This window comes from Somniosus microcephalus, chromosome 19 (genome assembly GCF_052327205.1).
Source record: "Somniosus microcephalus isolate GS21.2 chromosome 19, FLI_Smic_1.0, whole genome shotgun sequence".
NCBI lineage: Eukaryota > Metazoa > Chordata > Chondrichthyes > Squaliformes > Somniosidae > Somniosus > Somniosus microcephalus.
The window spans coordinates 29416221-29436995 of record NC_141005.1 but is presented as its reverse complement, the minus strand read 5'-3'; the positions used below and the strand labels follow the sequence as shown (position 1 = coordinate 29436995).

General features: G+C 43.6%; 1 protein-coding gene across 5 annotated transcripts in view; it reads right to left on the bottom strand.

Annotated features, from left to right (window-relative positions):
- The window catches only part of ttc28 (tetratricopeptide repeat domain 28), an 859201-nt gene that overhangs the window by 57281 nt on the left and 781145 nt on the right, over nt 1-20775 (bottom strand). For all 5 annotated transcript variants that reach the window (XM_085961472.1, XM_085961475.1, XM_085961474.1 and 2 more), the window contains one exon: nt 20182-20306. In XM_085961472.1, coding sequence (XP_085817598.1) covers nt 20182-20306 — 125 coding nt within the window. The remainder of the gene's footprint in view (nt 1-20181; nt 20307-20775) is intronic.

Here is a 20775-nt window from a genome sequence, read left to right as displayed (position 1 = left end):
GGAAAAAAAATAACAAAAATGCAGAAGTAGCAGCCTAGCCAGAAAAGCAACTAAGGCATGACGCAAAATGTAATTGCAAACATAAAATAAACAACTCAAAATCAACTCAACTCAAAACAATTATCTTGCTTTAAGAAGCGTTCTTGAGCAGGACAGGTCCCAGAATTCCCAATGTGTCCATTTTATAAGCTGTGGGCAGAGCCTCACCCTAAGTTGTGAAATTCGGTGTAGAACCTAATTCAATTGAAAGCTGTATTTAAACGAGGCTTTCACTTGTCTGTGCCAGAGCTTCATTCTGTCACCTGAAATCATGCATCGCAAAACATCCGAGTTTATGTCCCAAACAATGTTCCCTCTAATTTATTTTCATGCGCGGTCCCTTTAACTGGCTGCCCAGCCCATTCAAATTTTCGCGTGTGGGCGGTTTCTTCCAAGTAAAAGCTGGTGAGCGGCCTGCGCGGGACCGCCAGACCGCTGCGTGGCCGTGCAGCTTAGCGGGAACCTTGATCGCAAAGCCTCATATGTTCAGGGCTATGGAATACAGACTGCAAGAAGTTTATTCTATAGTAAACCACACGCAGTGCATCATAAAATCTGTGTGAAAGAAAGAAGTTTGTTTTGCGGGACGAGTGTATTAGGTGGGAAAATACCCTTCTGGCGGAGTCTCCGCTTCACTGCGTTCTGTTAATTTTGGCCTGGAACAACTTCATAACTTTCAGTGTAACAGTGGCGTAAGAGCCATGTTGCGCTGGTTTTTTTCCCCCAAGGAAGTTCGCGCAAAAGTGACTTACGATGGTTTTACACCGGAACCTCGCTACACGCCAATTTCCTTGCCCAATTATGCCCATTCCGAATTACGTCCACCGTAACACATTAACATAGCTCTGCCCCCACCCCACGCAAAAGCCCAGAGACGGTGAGTTTCTTGCATTTAGGGCAGTTCTGAACGGGCGTAAATTTACGTCTGAATCGGTGTAACTGAGATTGCTGAAGTTTAATTGCGATTTTCCTTGTGATTTTTAAAAGCTTTTCTTACTGAGTTTCACACTATACATAACCAAAGTGCTGTCAGTCTCAGTGCAGCTGAATTTTTTTCAGGCTCTGCCCACCCCATGTGTTCAGAAGGTCTACGTTGCTGGAATGGCTTTCCCAATGGGCATATCACTGTTCTGCAAGAGGCACTGAGAGTGAGGCAGGGATTGGCAACTCTGGTTTGACCTACTCCTGGAGATTTTATCATGTGACATTTGATCACATGGCTATCAATCACATGGCATCACTCATGTGAGGCTGAATCACATGACATTTGATCACGTGTCATTTATCCACTGTTTGCAAATGTTATTGCGTTTACCTTAGTTGAGTGTCTTACGATCAACCAAGCCCCGAATAAAATATTTGACTTTATTTTATAGTGGGATGAATATAAATTATAAATCAGAGAATCAACACAAAAGAATAGAAAGATTTAACAATAAGTAATGTTTAAATAAAAACTACTCATGATGTTCCTACAGTATCGATTGCAATGAGAAACACCAAGTAAATAGCACTGATTCAACAAAAACTGCCTGACTCCACAATAAAACACATTATACAACAGCGCACATCACAGGCCAACATGAACACTCCCTCTCTCCCTCCAGTTGCTCTCTTTCTCTCACTCCCCAGTTTGTGTTGCTCTCTCTCTTTCTCTCACTCCACAGTTTGTGTTGCTGTCTCTGTCTCCCACCCCATTTGTGTTTCTCTCTTCCCCCCAATTTGAGTATCTCTGTCCCTCTCCCCCTGCGCTTATGATGCTCTCTCTCCCTCTCCCAGTTTGTATTCTCCCCTCTCCCAGTTTGAATTGTTCTCTCTCTCTCCTCTCCCAGTTTGAATTGTTCCCTCTCTCTCCTCTCCCAGTTTGTATTGTTCTCTCTCTCTCTCTGTTTGTATTGTTCTCTCTCTCCTCTCCCAGTTTGTATTGTTCTCTCTCTCCTCTCCCAGTTTGAACTGTTTTCTCTCCCAGTTTGTGTTGTTCCCTCTCTCTCTCTCCCAGTTTGTGTTGTTCTCTCTCTCCTCTCCCAGTTTGTATTGTTCCCTCTCTCCTCTCCCAGTTTGAATTGTTCTCTCTCTCCCTCTCCCAGTTTGTATTGTTCTCTCTCTCCCTCTCCCAGTTTGTGTTGTTCTCTCTCTCCCTCTCCCAGTTTGTATTGTTCTCTCTCTCCTCTCCCAGTTTGTATTGTTCTCCCTCTCCCAGTTTGTATTGTTCTCTCTCTCCTCTCCCAGTTTGTATTGTTCTCTCTCTCCTCTCCCAGTTTGTATTGTTCTCTCCTCTCCCAGTTTGTATTGTTCTCCCTCTCCCAGTTTGTATTGTTCTCTCTCTCCTCTCCCAGTTTGTATTGTTCTCTCTCTCCTCTCCCAGTTTGTATTGTTCTCTCCTCTCCCAGTTTGTATTGTTCTCTCTCTCCTCTCCCAATTTGTATTGTTCTCTCTCTCCTCCCCCAGTTTGTATTGTTCTCTCGCTCCTCTCCCAGTTTGTATTGTTCTCTCTCTCCCTCTCCCAGTTTGTATTGTTCCCTCTCTCCTCTCCCAGTTTGTATTGTTCTCTATCTCCCTCTCCCAGTTTGTACTGTTCTATCTCTCCTCTCCCAGTTTGTATTGTTCTCTCTCTCCTCTCCCAGTTTGAATTGTTCTCTATCTCCCTCTCCCAGTTTGTATTGTTCTCTCTCTCTCCCAGTTTGTATTGTGCTCTCCCTCCTCTCCCAGTTTGTATTGTTCTCTCCCTCCTCTCCAGGTTTGTATTGTTCTCTCTCTCTCCTCTCCCAGTTTGTATTGTTCTCTCTCTCTCCTCTCCCAGTTTGTATTGTTCTCTCTTTCCTCTCCCAGTTTGTATTGTTCTCTCTCTCCTCTCCCAGTTTGTACTGTTCTCTCTCTCCCTCTCCCAGTTTGTATTGTTCTCTCTCTCCCTCTCCCAGTTTGTATTGTTCTCTCTCTCTCTCCCCCAGTTTGTATTGTTCTCTCTCTCTCCCAGTTTGTATTGTTCTCTCTCTCCTCTCCCAGTTTGTATTGTTCTCTCTCTCCTCTCCCAGTTTGTATTGTTCTCTCTCTCCTCTCCCAGTTTGTATTGTTCTCTCTCTCCTCTCCCAGTTTGTATTGTTCTCTCTCCCTCTCCCAGTTTGTATTGTTCTCTCTCTCCTCTCCCAGTTTGTATTGTTCTCTCTCTCCTCTCCCAGTTTGTATTGTTCCCTCTCTCCTCTCCCAGTTTGTATTGTTCTCTATCTCCCTCTCCCAGTTTGTATTGTTCTCTCTCTCCTCTCCCAGTTTGAATTGTTCTCTATCTCCCTCTCCCACTTTGTATTGTTCTCTCTCTCTCCCAGTTTGTATTGTTCTCTCTCTCCCTCTCCCAGTTTGAATTGTTCTCGCTCTCCCTCTCCCAGTTTGTATTCTTCTCTCTCTCCCTCTCCCAGTTTGTATTGTTCTCTCTCTCCCTCTCCCAGTTTGTGTTGTTCTCTCTCTCCCTCTCCCAGTTTGTATTGTTCTCTCTCTCCCAGGTTGTATTGTTCTCTCTCTCCTCTCCCAGTTTGAACTGTTCTCTCTCTCCTCTCCCAGTTTGAATTGTTCTCTATCTCCCGCTCCCAGTTTGTATTGTTCTCTCTCTCCCTCTCCCAGCTTGTATTGTTCTCTCTCTCCCTCTCCCAGTTTGTATTGTTCTCTCTCTCCCTCTCCCAGTTTGTATTGTTCTCTCTCTCCCTCTCCCAGTTTGTATTGTTCTCTCTCTCTCTCTCCCAGGTTGTATTGTTCTCTCTCTCCTCTCCCAGTTTGAACTGTTCTCTCTCTCCTCTCCCAGTTTGAATTGTTCTCTATCTCCCGCTCCCAGTTTGTATTGTTCTCTCTCTCCCTCTCCCAGCTTGTATTGTTCTCTCTCTCCCTCTCCCAGTTTGTATTGTTCTATCTCTCCTCTCCCAGTTTGTATTGTTCTCTCTCTCCCTCTCCCAGTTTGTATTGTTCTCTCTCCCAGTTTGTATTGTTCTCTCTCTCCTCTCCCAGTTTGTATTGTTCTCTCTCTCCCTCTCCCAGTTTGTATTGTTCTCTCTCTCTCTCCCAGTTTGTATTGTTCTCTCTCTCTCCCAGTTTGTATTGTTCTCACTCTCTCCTCTCCCAGTTTGTATTGTTCTCTCTCTCTCCTCTCCCAGTTTGTATTGTTCTCTCTCTCCTCTCCCAGTTTGTATTGGTCTCGCTCCCTCTCTCTCCCAGTTTGTATTGTTCTCTCTCTCTCCCAGTTTGTATTGTTCTCTCTCTCCTCTCCCAGTTTGTATTGTTCTCTCTCCCAGTTTGTATTGTTCTCTCTCCCCTCTTCCAGTTTGTATTGTTCTCTCTCTCCCTCTCCCAGTTTGTATTGTTCTCTCTCTCCTCTCCCAGTTTGTATTGTTCTCTCTCTCTCTCCCAGTTTGTATTGTTCTCTCTCTCTCCCAGTTTGTATTGTTCTCACTCTCTCCTCTCCCAGTTTGTATTGTTCTCTCTCTCTCCTCTCCCAGTTTGTATTGTTCTCTCTCTCCTCTCCCAGTTTGTATTGTTCTCTCTCTCTCCTCTCCCAGTTTGTATTGTTCTCTCTCTCTCCTCTCCCAGTTTGTATTGTTCTCTCTCTCTCCTCTCCCAGTTTGTATTGTTCTCTGTCTCTCTCTCCCAGTTTGTATTGTTCTCTCTCTCTCCTCTCCCAGTTTGTATTGTCTCTCCCTCCCAGTTTGTATTGTTCTCTCTCTCTCCTCTCCCAGTTTGTATTGTTCTCTCTCTCTCCTCTCCCAGTTTGTATTGTTCTGTCTCTCTCTCCCAGTTTGTATTGTTCTCTCTCTCTCTCTCCCAGTTTGTATTGTTCTCTCTCTCTCTCCCAGTTTGTATTGTTCTCTCTCCCTCTCCCAGTTTGTATTGTTCTCTCTCTCTCTCTCCCAGTTTGTATTGTTCTCTCTCTCTCTCTCCCAGTTTGTATTGTTCTCTCTCTCTCTCTCCCAGTTTGTATTGTTCTCTCTCTCTCTCCCAGTTTGTATTGTTCTCTCTCTCTCTCTCCCAGTTTTTATTGTTCTCTCTCTCCCTCTCCCAGTTTGTATTGTTCTCTCTCTCCCAGTTTGTATTTTTCTCTCTCTCTCCCAGTTTGTATTGTTCTCTCTCTCTCCCAGTTTGTATTGTTCTCTCTCTCTCCCAGTTTGTATTGTTCTCTCTCTCCCTCTCCCAGTTTGTATTGATCTCTCTCTCTCTCCCAGTTTGTATTGTTCTCTCTCTCTCTCTCCCAGTTTGTATTGCTCTCTCTCTCCCTCTCCCAGTTTGTATTGTTCTCTCTCTCTCCCTCTCCCACTTTGTATTGTTCTCTCTCTCTCTCCCAGTGTGAATTGTTCTCTCTCTCTCTCTCTCTCCCTCTCCCACTTTGTATTGTTCTCAGTTCAGTTTTTCAGTTCAAATGCTTTATTGGCATGAAAGTTTACAGAGAACCATATCGCCAAAGCTTACATATCAAAAAGGTACAGTTTTCCAACATTCTGTAGGTGTCAATCGATTTGACATTTGTTGGGTACATACAATATTACTTTTAAACAATATTAATTTTAAACAGTCTTTCTACTTCATTTGGTACGTTCAATATTAATTTTAAACAGTCTTACTTTTAAACAGTCCTCAGGTTGTGACATGTTGTTACATATTTGGCCCCAAGGTATGGTCTGTCTCCTTCTCCTAGGACTAATCTCAATTTTGACAGATCATCCAATTCCTTGAAATCTGGGGTTGTTTGGCTTAGCTTGTTGAATAATATGTTTCTTGATGTGTTGAATTTTTCGCATTTTAGGAGGAAATGCATTTCTGTTTCAACCTCGCCAGCCAGACATTGATCGCATATTCTATTCTCTCTAGGCTGCCAGGATTTCTTGTATCTGCCTTTTTCAATTTCCAGTTGGTGGTCGCTTAGTCTGTACCTGGTGAGGGTCTGTCTCTGTTTTGTGTCTCTGATGGTCGTGAGGTAGTCTGCCAGTTTATATTCTCTTTTTAGGGCCCGGTAACATTCTAATCTGCTTTGGCTTTCGGTTATTTTGTTCCAATGTTCCAGGTAGGTTTCTTTGCATTTTTTAATGATTTGGTTCACTCGGATTGGTGTTTGGACGGCTGTGTTGGTCTGGGGCTGGTCAGGGTCCGGCTGAGTACTTAGTTTCAGTAGCAGCTGACTCAGGGGACTCTTTTCTGGGTTTAGCTCTTGGGTCTGAAAGGCTTTGAAATGAAGGGTGTCTGGGGAGCTAGATTTGAGGTGATTTAGGAAGTTTAGTGCTCATTTTTGGATGTTTATTATCAGTGGGTATCTGCCTAGTTCGGCTCTGCATGCATTTGTTGGCGTTTTTCTTTGGGTGCGAAGGATGCTTCGGCAGAATTCTGCATGTAGGGCTTCTATTGTGTGTTTTTCCCATTTAGTGTAGCTATGGTGATTTAGCGGGCCCCATACTTCACTACCGTACAGTGCAATGGGCAGGATTATGCTGTCAAAAATTTTGAGCCAGATTTTGATTGGGATTTGGATGTTGTAGAATTTTCTTTTTATTGCATATAGGGCTCTTCGGGCTTTTTCTTTTAGTGCATTCACTGCTATGCTGAAGCTCCCTGATGCTGTAATAGTTAGACCAAGGTAGGTGTAGCTCATAGTGTGTCCTATAGTGGTATCACTGAGGGTAAACTGGTATTTGTTTTCCTGACATCTGGGTCTTTTCTGAAAAATCATGATGTTGGTTTTCTTTAGATTTACTGTTAGAGCCCAATTTTGGCAGTATTTGTCGAGTAGGTCTAGTTGTTGCTGTAATCCCTGTTCTGTGGGAGACAGCAGAACCAGGTCGTCCGCATAGAACAGGGACTTCACTTCTCCATCCAGGAGACGGAGACCTGGTGATTCGCTTTGCTCCAGCATGTCTGCTAATTCATTTATGTATATGTTGAACAGGGTCGGGCTCAAATTGCAGCCCTGCCGGATGCCTCTTCTCTGGGTGAAGAAATCGGTGCGTTTGTCTCCAATTTTGACCCCGCATTTGTTTTTCAGATACATTGATTTAATAAGGTCATAGACTTTGCCCCCTATTCCACACTGAAGAAGTTTATAATAGAGCCCTTCGTGCCATATAGAGTCAAAGGCTTTCTTGAAGTCGATGAAACAGGCGAATATTTTCCCATTTTTTGTTTGGTGTTTATGTTTTTCAATGAGGGTGTGAAGGGTATAGATATGGTCGGCGGTGCGGTGTTTTGGAAGAAAGCCTATTTGGTTTTTTCTGAGGATATTATGTTTGTTAAGAAAATCAAGTAATCTACTATTTAGAATACTGCAGAATAACTTCCCTAGACAACTGTTGACACAGATGCCGCGGTAGTTATTTGGGTCTGATTTGTTTCCACTTTTATATATGGGGGAGATTAGTCCTTGGCACCAGATATCGGGAAAACAGCCTGAGCGTAATATGATGTTGAATAGTTTGAGTATCGCACCCTGCATCTCCATATTGCTGAACTTTAGCATTTCATTTTTGATGTTGTCTGGGCCACAGGCTTTCTTTAGGTGGAGAGATTTTGTTTTTGTGGCCAGTTCTTTCCATGTGATTGGGGAGTCTAGAGGGTTTTGGTTGTCTTTAATTGTTGCTTCTAATGTGTGGAGTTTTTCTGTGACCTGATGTTGACTTGGGTTTGTTTTGTTTATTGGGATGTCTTTGTAGAGGTTTTCAAAATGTGTTCTCCAGATGTCGCCTTCTCTCTCTCTCTCCCAGTTTGTATTGTTCTCTCTCTCTCTCTCTCTCCCAGTTTGTATTGTTCTCTCTCTCCCTCTCCCAGTTTGTATTGTTCTCTCTCTCCCTCTCCCAGTTTTTATTGTTCTCTCTCTCTCTCTCCCAATTTGTATTGTTCTTTCTCTCCCTCTCCCAGTTTGTATTGTTCTCTCTCTCTCTCTCGCAGTTTGTATTGTTCTCTCTCTCTCTCCCAGTTTGTATTGTTCTCCCTCTCCATCCCAGTTTGTATTGCTCTCTCTCCCTCTCCCAGTTTGTATTGTTCTCTCTCTCTCCCTCTCCCACTTTGTATTGTTCTCTCTCTCTCTCTCCCAGTGTGAATTGTTCTCTCTCTCTCTCTCCCTCTCCCACTTTGTATTGTTCTCTCTCTCTCCCTCCCAGTTTTTATTGTTCTCTCTCTCTCTCCCAATTTGTATTGTTCTCTCTCCCTCTCCCAGTTTGTATTGTTCTCTCTCTCCCTCTCCCAGTTTGTATTGTTCTCTCTCTCTCCCAGTTTGTATTGTTCTCTCTCTCTCTCCCAGTTTGTATTGTTCTCTCTCTCCCTCTCCCAGTTTGTATTGTTCTCTCTCTCTCCCTCAGTTTGTATTGTTCTCTCTCCCTCTCCCAGTTTGTATTGTTCTCTCTCTCCCTCTCCCAGTGTGTATTGTTCTCTCTCTCCCTCTCCCAGTTTGTATTGTTCTCTCTCTCCCTCTCCCAGTTTGTATTGTTCTCTCTCTCCCTCTCCCAGTTTGTATTGTTCTCTCTCTCCCTCTCCCAGTTTCTATTGTTCTCTCTCTCTCCCTCTCCCAGTTTGTATTGTTCTCTCTCTCCCTCTCCCAGTTTGTATTGTTCTCTCTCTCTCCCTCTCCCAGTTTGTATTGTTCTCTCTCTCCCTCTCCCAGTTTGTATTGTTCTCTCTCTCCCTCTCCCAGTTTGTATTGTTCTCTCTCTCTCCCAGTTTGTATTGTTCTCTCTCTCCTCTCCCAGTTTGTATTGTTCTCTCTCTCTCTCCCAGTTTGTATTGTTCTCTCTCTCTCTCCCAGTTTGTATTGTTCTCTCTCTCTCTCCCAGTTTGTATTGTTCTCTCTCTCTCAGTTTGTATTGTTCTCTCCCTCCTCTCCCAGTTTGTATTGTTCTCTCTCCCTCTCCCAGTTTGTATTGTTCTCTCTCTCTCCCAGTTTGTATTCTCTCTCTCTCCCAGTTTGTATTGTTCTCTCTCTCCCTCCCAGTTTGTATTGTTCTCTCTCTCTCCCAGTTTGTATTGTTCTCTCTCTCCCTCTCCCAGTTTGTATTGTTCTCTCTCTCTCTCTCCCAGTTTGTATTGTTCTCTCCCTCCTCTCCCAGTTTGTATTGTTCTCTCTCCCTCTCCCAGTTTGTATTGTTCTCTCTCTCTCCCAGTTTGTATTGTTCTCTCTCTCTCTCCCAGTTTGTATTGTTCTCTCTCCCTCTCCCAGTTTGTATTGTTCTCTCTCTCCCTCCCAGTTTGTATTGTTCTCTCTCTCCTCTCCCAGTTTGTATTGTTCTCTCTCTCTCTCCCTCCCAGTTTGTATTGTTCTCTCCCTCCTCTCCCAGTTTGTATTGTTCTCTCTCTCCCTCTCCCAGTTTGTATTGTTCTCTCTCTCCCTCTCCCAGTTTGTGTTGTTCTCTCTCTCCCTCTCCCAGTTTGTATTGTTCTCTCTCTCCCCTCTCCCAGTTTGTATTGTTCTCTCTCTCCCTCTCCCAGTTTGTATTGTTCTCTCTCTCTCCCAGTTTGTATTGTTCTCTCTCTCCCTCTCCCAGTTTGTATTGTTCTCTATCTCCCTCTCCCAGTTTTTATTGCTCTCTCTCTCCCTCTCCCAGTTTGTATTGTTCTCTCTCTCCTCTCCCAGTTTGTATTGTTCTCTCTCCCTCTCCCAGTTTGTATTGTTCTCTCTCTCCCTCTCCCAGTTTGTATTGTTCTCTCTCTCCCCTCTCCCAGTTTGTATTGTTCTCTCTCTCCCCTCTCCCAGTTTGTATTGTTCTCTCTCCCTCTCCCAGTTTGTATTGTTCTCTCTCTCCCTCCCAGTTTGTATTGTTCTCTCTCTCCCTCTCCCAGTTTGTATTGTTCTCTCTCTCCCTCTCCCAGTTTGTATTGTTCTCTCTCTCCCTCCCAGTTTGTATTGTTCTCTCTCTCCTCTCCCAGTTTGTATTGTTCTCTCTCCCTCTCCCAGTTTGTATTGTTCTCTCTCCCTCTCCCAGTTTGTATTGTTCTCTCTCTCCCTCTCCCAGTTTGTATTGTTCTCTCTCTCCCTCTCCCAGTTTGTATTGTTCTCTCTCTCCCCTCTCCCAGTTTGTATTGTTCTCTCTCTCCCAGTTTGTATTGTTCTCTCTCTCCCAGTTTGTATTGTTCTCTCTCTCTCTCTCCCAGTTTGTATTGTTCTCTCTCTCCCTCTCCCAGTTTGTATTGTTCTCTCTCTCCCTCTCCCAGTTTGTATTGTTCTCTCTCCCTCTCCCAGTTTGTATTGTTCTCTCTCTCCCTCTCCCAGTTTGTATTGTTCTCTCTCTCCCTCTCCCAGTTTGTATTGTTCTCTCTCCCTCTCCCAGTTTGTGTTGTTCTCTCTCTCTCTCTCCCAGAGTGTATTGTTCTCTCTCTTCTCTCCCAGTTTGTATTGTTCTCTCTCTCTCCCTCTCCCAGTTTGTATTGTTCTCTCTCTCCTATCCCAGTTTGTATTGTTCTCTCTCTCTCTCTCCCAGTTTGTATTGTTCTCTCTCTCCCTCTCCCAGTTTGTATTGTTCTCTCTCTCCCCTCTCCCAGTTTGTATTGTTCTCTCTCTCCCTCTCCCAGTTTGTATTGTTCTCTCTCCCTCTCCCAGTTTGTATTGTTCTCTCTCTCCCTCTCCCAGTTTGTATTGTTCTCTCTCTCCCTCTCCCAGTTTGTATTGTTCTCTCTCTCCCTCTCCCAGTTTGTATTGTTCTCTCTCTCCCTCTCCCAGTTTGTATTGTTTTCTCACCCTCTCCCAGTTTGTATTGTTCTCTCTCTCCCTCTCCCAGTTTGTAATGTTCTCTCTCTCCGTCTCCCAGTTTGTATTGTTCTCTCTCTCTCTCTGTTTGTACTGTTCTCTCTCTCCCTCTCCCGGTTTGTATTGTTCTCTCTCTCCGTCTCCCAGTTTGTATTGTTCTCTCTCTCTCTCTCCCAGTATGGATTGTTCTCTCTCCCTCTCCCAGTTTGGATTGTTCTCTCTCTCTCCCAGTTTGGATTGTTCTCTCTCTCTCTCTCCCAGTTTGGATTGTTCTCTCTCTCCTTTCCCAGTTTGTATTGTTCTCTCCCTCTCTCTCTCCCAGTTTGTGTTGTTCTCTCTCTCCCTCTCCCAGTTTGTATTGTTCTCTCTCTCCCTCTCCCAGTTTGTATTGTTCTCTCTCTCTCCCTCCCAGTTTGTATTGTTCTCTCTCTCCTCTCCCAGTTTGTATTGTTCTCTCTCTCCCTCCCAGTTTGTATTGTTCTCTCTCTCTCCCTCCCAGTTTGTATTGTTCTCTCTCTCTCTTTCCCAGTTTGTATTGTTATCTCTCTCCCTCCCAGTTTGTATTGTTCTCTCTCTCCCTCTCCGTGTGTATTGTTCTCTCTCTCCCTCTCCCAGTTTGTATTGTTCTCTCTCCCTCTCCCAGTTTGTATTGTTCTCTCTCTCCCTCTCCCAGTTTGTATTGTTCTCTCTCTCCCTCTCCCAGTTTGTATTGTTCTCTCTCTCCCTCTCCCAGTTTGTATTGTTCTCTCTCTCCCTCTCCCAGTTTGTATTGTTCTCTCTCTCCCTCTCCCAGTTTGTATTGTTCTCTCTCTCTCTCTCCCAGTTTGTATTGTTCTCTCTCTCCCTCTCCCAGTTTGTATTGTTCTCTCTCTCCCTCTCCCAGTTTGTATTGTTCTCTCTCTCCCTCTCCCAGTTTGTATTGTTCTCTCTCTCCCTCTCCCAGTTTGTATTGTTCTCTCTCCCTCTCCCAGTTTGTATTGTTCTCTCTCTCTCCCTCTCCCAGTTTGTATTGTTCTCTCTCTCTCCCTCTCCCAGTTTGTATTGTTCTCTCTCTCCCTCTCCCAGTTTGTATTGTTCTCTCTCTCCCAGTTTGTATTGTTCTCTCTCTCCTCTCCCAGTTTGTATTGTTCTCTCTCTCTCTCTCCCAGTTTGTATTGTTCTCTCTCTCTCTCTGTTTGTATTGTTCTCTCTCTCTCCCTCCCAGTTTGTATTGTTCTCTCTCTCCCTCCCAGTTTGTATTGTTCTCTCTCTCTCTCTCCCAGTTTGTGTTGTTCTCTCTCTCCCTCTCCCAGTTTGTATTGTTCTCTCTCTCCCTCTCCCAGTTTGTATTGTTCTCTCTCTCTCTCTCCCTCCCAGTTTGTATTGTTCTCTCTCTCTCTCTCTCCCAGTTTGTATTGTTCTCTCTCTCCCCTCTCCCAGTTTGTATTGTTCTCTCTCTCTCCCAGTTTGTATTGTTCTCTCTCTCCCTCTCCCAGTTTGTATTGTTCTCTCTCTCTCTCCCAGTTTGTATTGTTCTCTCTCTCCCTCCCAGTTTGTATTGTTCTCTCTCTCTTTCTCTCCCAGTTTGTATTGTTCTCTCTCTCTTTCCCTCTCCCAGTTTGTATTGTTCTCTCTCTCTTTCTCTCCCAGTTTGTATTGTTCTCTCTCTCCCCTCTCCCAATTTGTATTGTTCTCTCTCTCTCTCCCAGTTTGTATTGTTCTCTCTCTCTTTCTCTCCCAGTTTGTATTGTTCTCTCTCTCTTTCCCTCTCCCAGTTTGTATTGTTCTCTCTCTCTCTCCCAGTTTGGATTGTTCTCTCTCTCCCTCTCCCAGTTTCTTTTGTTCTCTCTCTCTCCTCTCCCAGTTTGTATTGTTCTCCCTCTCCCTCTCCCAGTTTGTATTGTTCTCTCTCTCCCCCTCCCAGTTTGTATTGTTCTCTCTCTCCCTCTCCCAGTTTGTATTGTTCTCTCTCCCACCCTCTCCCAGTTTGTACTGTTCTCTCTCTCTCCCTCTCCCAGTTTGTATTGTTCTCTCTCTCTCCCTCTCCCAGTTTGTATTGTTCTCTCTCCCTCTCCCAGTTTGTATTGTTCTCTCTCTCCCAGTTTGTATTGTTCTCTCTCTCTCCCTCTCAATCCAATTCAATTCAAGTCGCTTTATTGGCATGACAAGGTACATCTTATGTTGCCAAAGCATCGAAAAACATTTATGGTTGAACACAAACGCAGATCTATCCATACAGTGTATAAACAGATATGTCCCTGAGTGTATAAATATACATTCATATAATTTGTATATACTCTTTTCTTAGAGTTAATGGTTGTCCCTCTGTTATGGCAAGCTGTAACATAGTGTGCCGCTAAGGTTACACAATTTCTCTGTTCCCCTAGTAGGTATGGGAGTTTTTGGTCGTCATTCAAATTTCTGAATTCAGGGCATATTTTTGTGAATTTTGGGTAGAAATTCTCCCTTATGCCCTGATATTTTCCACAAGCTGTGAGGAAGTGCATCTCTGTCTCCACCACTCCCTGACTGCAGCGAGAGCATATCCTGTTCTCTGTCAGCCAGGTCTGTCTGTGTCTGCCTTTTTCGATAGCCAGGCTATGCTCACTAAGTCTGTACATAGTCAAGGTTTTTCTCAATTTGCTATCTTTTACCGTGGTCAGGTATTCAGCCGTGTTGTATTGTCTGTTTAGGGCCAAGTAGCAATTGAGTTTGTTTTGGGTTTTTGTTGTTTCTGCCCAATATGACAGATATTTTTCCTTTTGCTTAGTGACAATTGTGTTGGGTCATTCTCTGTGCTACGATGTCACTGTCCTGGGGCTGGTTATTGTTAGTAGTGTTAGTAGTTACTTCACTGAGTCCCAGGACTAGTTGACTGAGGGTATTCTTCTTTATGATCCTCTCTTGGCATTTCAGGGCTTCGTAATGATAGCAGTGGGGGTTGCTCATTTTTAGGTGTTTTCAAAATTTGGTGGCTCTTTTTTGGATAGTAATTATTAATGGATATTGGCCTAGTTCTGCCCTGCATGCATTGTTTACGGTTTTCCTTTGAGTCCGGAGGATACTTTTACAGAATTCTGCATGTAGGATTCTCAATCGGGTGTTTGTCCCATTTTGCAAATTCTTGTTGTGTTAGTGGTCTCCACACCTCACTGCCATAGAGTGCAATTGGTTCAATTACTGATTTGAACATTTTGAGCCAAATGCTAATTGGGATTTCTATTTGGATTGATTTTTTAATGGTATAGAAAGCCCTTCTTGCTTTCTCTTTCAGTTCATTCACAGCCAGATGAAAATTTCCCGTAGAACTGATTTTTAAGCCCAAGTATGTGTAGTTAGTGGTTTGTTCAATTTTAGTTGTTCCTAGTGTGAAATTTTTTCTGGGTCCCTGATGTCTGGATCTTTGCTGGAACACAAGGACTTTGGTTTTTTGGGGGTTGATTGTCAGGGCCCAGGTCTGACAGTACGACTCTAGCAGATCCAGGTTCTGCTGTGGACCCTCCTTAGTTGGTGACAGCAGAACCAGGTCATCTGCATAGAGGAGGAATTTAACCTTGGATTCATATAGGGTGAGGCCGGGTGCTGTAGATTGTTCAAGTAGTTTTGCCAATTCATTTATGTAAATATTGAAGTGTCTGTGAGATGGGCGAGCCCTGCGTCACACCACACCCCTGTGGGAAGTATTTTGCTTGTTTGTCTCCAATTTTAACTGCACATTTATTGTTTGTGTACATTGATTTAATTACATCATATGTTTTTCCCCCTACACCACTTTCAATAAGTTTCAAGAATAGACCATCGTGCCAGATGGAATCGAAAGCCTTCTGGAAATCTATAAAGCAGACAAAAATTTTGCTTTTGTTTTGATGAACATGTTTGTCAATTAGGGTCTGTAGGGTGAAGATATGACCTGATGTTCTATAGTTTGGTAGGAATCCAATTTGGCTTTTACTCAAGACATTGTGCTCCTCAAGGAAGTTTATAAGTCTTTTGTTTATGATATTACAGAATACCTTCCCCAGGTTACTGTTTACACAGATGCCTCGATAGTTATTTGGGTCAACTTTGTCTCCACTTTTGTATATGGGCATTATGAGTCCTTTGTTCCAGATATCAAGGAAGTGACCGACACTCAGAACCAAGTTGAAGAGTTTTAGGATAGCCAATTTCATTTTATCGTCCTTGTGTTTAATCATCTCGCTTACGATGCCATCTGCACCGCAAGCTTTACCTGGTCGCAGGTCCTTGAGTTTTTCAAATAGCTCTTTTTCAGTTATTATGGGGTCTAGCGGGTTTTGGTTATCTGATATGACCAATTCGAGCTTTTCCAGTTTTTTGCATATTTGGTATTGCTCTGGGCGTAGTGTGTTTTTCTGGTATAATTTTTCAAAATGGTTTTCCCATGTGTCTCCGTTTTGATTGGCCAATTCGTCATTTTGTTTTTTGTGTAATGTATTCCAGTTGTCCCAGAAACAATTGGAATCAATGGATTCCTCAATGGAGCTGAGTGTATTCTTAATATACTGCTCTTTTTTGGTTCTGAGTGTGTTTTTGTCCCTCTCCCAGTTTGTGTTCTCTCTCCCTCTCCCAGTTTGTATTGTTCTCTCTCTCCCTCTCCCAGTTTGTATTGTTCTCTCTCCCTCTCCCAGTTTGTATTGTTCTCTCCCTCTCCCAGTTTGTATTGTTCTCTCTCTCCCTCTCCCAGTTTGTATTGTTCTCTCTCTCCCTCTCCCAGTTTGTATTGTTCTCTCTCTCCTCTCCCAGTTTGTATTGTTCTCTCTCTCTCCCAGTTTGTATTGTTCTCTCTCTCCCTCTCCGTTTGTATTGTTCTCTCTCTCTCTCTCTCCCAGTTTGTGTTGTTCTCTCTCTCCCTCTCCCAGTTTGTATTGTTCTCTCTCTCCCTCTCCCAGTTTGTATTGTTCTCTCTCTCCCTCTCCCAGTTTGTATTGTTCTCTCTCTCCTCTCCCAGTTTGTATTGTTCTCTCTCTCTCCCAGTTTGTATTGTTCTCTCTCCCTCTCCGTTTGTATTGTTCTCTCTCTCTCTCTCCCAGTTTGTGTTGTTCTCTCTCTCCCTCTCCCAGTTTGTATTGTTCTCTCTCTCCCTCTCCCAGTTTGTATTGTTCTCTCTCTCTCTCTCCCAGTTTGTATTGTTCTCTCCCTCCCCTCTCCCAGTTTGTATTGTTCTCTCTCTCTCCCAGTTTGTATTGTTCTCTCTCTCTCCCAGTTTGTATTGTTCTCTCTCTCTCTCCCAGTTTGTATTGTTCTCTCTCTCTTTCTCTCCCAGTTTGTATTGTTCTCTCTCTCTTTCCCTCTCCCAGTTTGTATTGTTCTCTCTCTCTTTCTCTCCCAGTTTGTATTGTTCTCTCTCTCCCCTCTCCCAATTTGTATTGTTCTCTCTCTCTCTCCCAGTTTGTATTGTTCTCTCTCTCTTTCTCTCCCAGTTTGTATTGTTCTCTCTCTCTTTCCCTCTCCCAGTTTGTATTGTACTCTCTCTCTCTCCCAGTTTGGATTGTTCTCTCTCTCCCTCTCCCAGTTTCTTTTGTTCTCTCTCTCTCCTCTCCCAGTTTGTATTGTTCTCCCTCTCCCAGTTTGTATTGTTCTCTCTCTCCCCCTCCCAGTTTGTATTGTTCTCTCTCTCCCTCTCCCAGTTTGTATTGTTCTCTCTCTCCCTCTCCCAGTTTGTATTGTTCTCTCTCTCCCTCTCCCAGTTTGTATTGTTCTCTCTCACCCTCTCCCAGTTTGTATTGTTCTCTCTCTCCCTCTCCCAGTTTGTATTGTTCTCTCTCTCCCTCTCCCAGTTTGTATTGTTCTCTCTCTCCCAGTTTGTATTGTTCTCTCTCTCCTCTCCCAGTTTGTATTGTTCTCTCTCTCCTCTCCCAGTTTGTATTGTTCTCTCTCTCTCTCCCAGTTTGTATTGTTCTCTCTCTCTCCCTCTCCGTTTGTATTGTTCTCTCTCTCCCTCTCCCAGTTTGTATTGTTCTCTCTCCCTCTCCCAGTTTGTATTGTTCTCTCTCTCTCTCTCCCAGTTTGTATTGTTCTCTCTCCCTCTCCCAGTTTGTATTGCTCTCTCTCTCCCTCTCCCAGTTTGTATTGTTCTCTCTCTCCCTCTCCCAGTTTGTATTGTTCTCTCTCTCTCTCTCCCAGTTTGTATTGTTCTCTCTCTCCCTCTCCCAGTTTGTATTGCTCTCTCTCTCCCTCTCCCAGTTTGTATTGTTCTCTCTCTCCCTCTCACAGTTTGTATTGTTCTCTCTCTCCCTCTCCCAGTTTGTATTGTTCTGTCTCTCCCTCTCCCAGTTTGTATTGTTCTCTCTCTCTCTCTCCCCCAGTTTGTATTGTTCTCTCTCTCCCAGTTTGTATTGTTCTCTCTCTCTCCTCTCCCAGTTTGTATTGTTCTCTCTCCCTCTCCCAGTTTGTATTGTTCTCTCTCCCTCTCCCAGTTTGTATTGTTCTCTCTCTCCCTCTCCCAGTTTGTATTGTTCTCTCTCTCTCTCTCCTCTCCCAGTTTGTATTGTTCTCTCTCTCCCTGTTTGTATTGTTCTCTCTCTCCCTCCCAGTTTGTATTGTTCTCTCTCTCCCTCTCCCAGTTTGTATTGTTCTCAATTTCAATTCAATTCAAATGCTTTATTGGCATGAAAGTTTACAGGGAACCATGTTGCCAAAGCTTACATAACAAAAAGTACAGGTTTCCAACATTCTGTAGGTGTCAAACGTTTTTGACCCTCGTTGGGTACAGACAGTATTAATTTAAAACAGTCGTTGGGTACATTCGGTATTGATTTAAACATTTTTAGCGTATATATGCTATGGGTGTGCTCGTTAGTCACTCAATGTTCCTCAGGTTGTGACATGTTGTTACATATTTGGCACCAAGATATGGTCTGTCTCCCTCCCCCAGGACTATTCTTAATTTTGACAGGTCATCCAATTCTTTGAAATCTGGGGTTGTAAGGCTGAGCTTGTCAAAATATATGTTTCTTGTCTCGTTGAATTTTTCGCATTTTAGGAGGAAGTGCACCTCTGTCTCAACCTCGCCGGCCAGACAGTGATCACATAATCTATTTTCTTTAGGTTGCTAGGATTTCTTGCATCTTCCTTTTTCAATTGCCAGTTGGTGGTCGCTTAGTCTGTATCTGGTGAGGGTCTGTCTCTGTTTTGTGTCTCTGATGGTCGAGAGATAGTCTGCCAGTTTATATTCTCTTTTTAGGGCCCGGTAGCATTCTAATCTGCTTTGGCTTTTGGTTATTGTGTTCCAATGTTCCAGGTAGGTTTCTTTGCATTGTTTAATGATTTGGTTCACTCGGATTGGTGTTTGGGGAGCAGTGTTGGTCTGGGACTGGTCAGGGTCCGGCTGGGTAGGAGAACTTAGTTTCAGTAACAACTGACTCAGGGGACTCGTTTCTGGGTTCAGCTCTTGGGTCTGGAGGGCTTTAAAATGAAGGGTGTCTGGGGAACTAAATTTGAGGTGATTTAGAAAGTTTAGTGCTCGTTTTTGGGTGTTTATTATCAGTGGGTATCTGCCTAGTTCGGCTCTACATGCATTTGTTGGTGTTTTCCTTTGGGTGCGAAGAATGCTTCGGCAAAATTCTGCATGTAGCGCTTCTATTGTGTGTTTTTCCCATTTAGTGTAGCTATGGTGATTGAGTGGGCCCCATACTTCACTACCATACAGCGCAATGGGCAGGATTATACTATCAAATATTTTGAGCCAGATTTTGATTGGAATTTGGATGTTGTAGAATTTTCTTTTTATTGCATATAGGGCTCTTCGGGCTTTTTCTTTTAGTGCATTCACTGCTATGTTGAAGCTCCCTGATGCTGTAATGGTTAGACCAAGGTAAGTGTAGCTCATAGTGTGTCCTATGATGGTATCACTGAGAGTAAACTGGTATTTGTTTTCCTGACATCTGGGCCTTTTTTGAAAAATCATGATGTTGGTTTTCTTTAGATTTACTGTCAGGGCCCAATTTTGGCAGTATTTGTCGAGTAGGTCTAAATGTTGCTGTAATCCCTGTTCTGTGGGAGACAGCAGAACCAGGTCGTCCACATAGAACAGGGTTCTATGTTCTCCCAGTTTGTATTGTTCTCTCTCTCTCTCTCCCAGTTTGTATTGTTCTCTCTCTCCCTCCCAGTTTGTATTGTTCTCTCTCTCTCTCCCAGTTTGTACTGTTCTCTCTCTCTCTCTCCCAGTTTGTATTGTTCTCTCTCTCGCCCTCTCCCAGTTTGTATTGTTCTCTCTCTCTCCCAGTTTGGATTGTTCTCTCTCTCTCGCCCTCTCCCAGTTTGTATTGTTCTCTCTCTCTCCCAGTTTGGATTGTTCTCTCTCTCTCCTCTCCCAGTTTGTATTGTTCTCTCTCCCTCTCCCAGTTTGTATTGTTCTCTCTCTCCCAGTTTGTATTGTTCTCTCTCTCCCTCTCCCAGTTTGTATTGTTCTCTCTCTCCCAGTTTGTATTGTTCTCTCTCTCTCCCTGTTTGTATTGTTCTCTCTCTCTCCTCTCCCAGTTTGTATTGTTCTCTCTCTCCCTGTCCCAGTTTGTATTGTTCTCTCTCTCCCTCTCCCAGTTTGTATTGTTCTCTCTCTCTCTCTCCCAGTTTGTATTGTTCTCTCTCTATCCCTCCCCCAGTTGCTCTCTCGGTCTCATGGAGTCTCCAGGTAATTTTCTTTGGCTCCAATGCCATCATTCTCACAACCAGCAATGAAGCTGTGCATTCCGAAAGAAGACCAGCCGAGCTCAGACAGCGCGGTTTGGTTGAAAGCCATTACAGCCATGGTATTGCGCAAGCGCGGACTGCACAATACAAGAACCATTTCTCCCGAGTCGCCAGCAGCAGCTCTCAGGAGGCCAATCGCCCATTCCGGTAGACTCTCGCCCAAAGCGGGAGGGTTGGGAACCCTTGAGTGAGGCGCCATGGCAGAGGGCAGCATACATCTTTTTATACTCAAACTACTACCTCTATTGGTGGCCCTGCATTTGGGCTTTTTTTATGCCAGTTTTTATGTTCCGCTGTAGGCAAATGAGCTTTGTAGGAAATTTGGGCCTAAGTTCCTGTTGGCAATATAGGCCTAGAAACCGGAGTAAATGTGATCGAGGAAATACAGGTCTTTATGTTTTTCTTAAAACTGTCACAATGATATCAGAAAATGTCATTCTCATGCGCACCCCTTGCTGGTCACACTCGGTTAACACTTCACTAGCTGGAAGAAGCAGCGTGATTTGGCCAAGATCTGTTGCTATTTTCTAGTTGCCTGTGGGATTTAAGTTTATAAACACCATTTTCTTTTACCTTTTTTGTTTGAACATGTTTTGTGACTTCCAAACATTGTCAATATTTTCACTTCCGTATTACTCTTACTGAGGTTGAAATATTGGTACCAGATTTCACAGAGAACGATGCCCCTCCTCCTCCTTCCTGCCCCATCCCGCCGCCCCCCCCCCCGTCATGTGTAGAGATTTACGGAGTATTTCACATACCAAGTGCAGCAGAACACGCAGAGCATCTCGGGCACGATCAGGGTGCTGGAGAATTTCAGACAGAGCTTGGCCAATAAGAGAAGAGGGGCTGTTCAATTTAACATCATTTCCAATCAGTGTAAATCCTGCAAAAGAACAACAGCTTTTACACAACAGAATGATTAAATAACTATCAATGCTCAAAGCTTTCAGTAAATATGAACTGACATTTGTAACCAAATTGTAATCAAAATAAATAGAAAATATCAGTGTATACAGTGATTGCATCATACAAAGCAGTTCCGTAAACCATGCATAATGCATAGTGACTGAAACCCTGAATAATGTATAGTAACTGTAACCCCTATATAATGGTGACCTGTAATCGCTATAATAAACCGTGACTGTAATTTCTGTTAAACAGTGACTATATATCAACTGTAATCACCGTATAAAAGTGTTTGTAATCCTTGTATTAATACTGTGACTGTAATAATCTCTATAAAAGCATGGTGACTGTAATCTGTATATAATGCACCATAACTGTGATCACTATGTAAAAGTGACTGGAATCTCAATATAATAGTGAGTATATTTGACTCGGAGCTGAGCTTC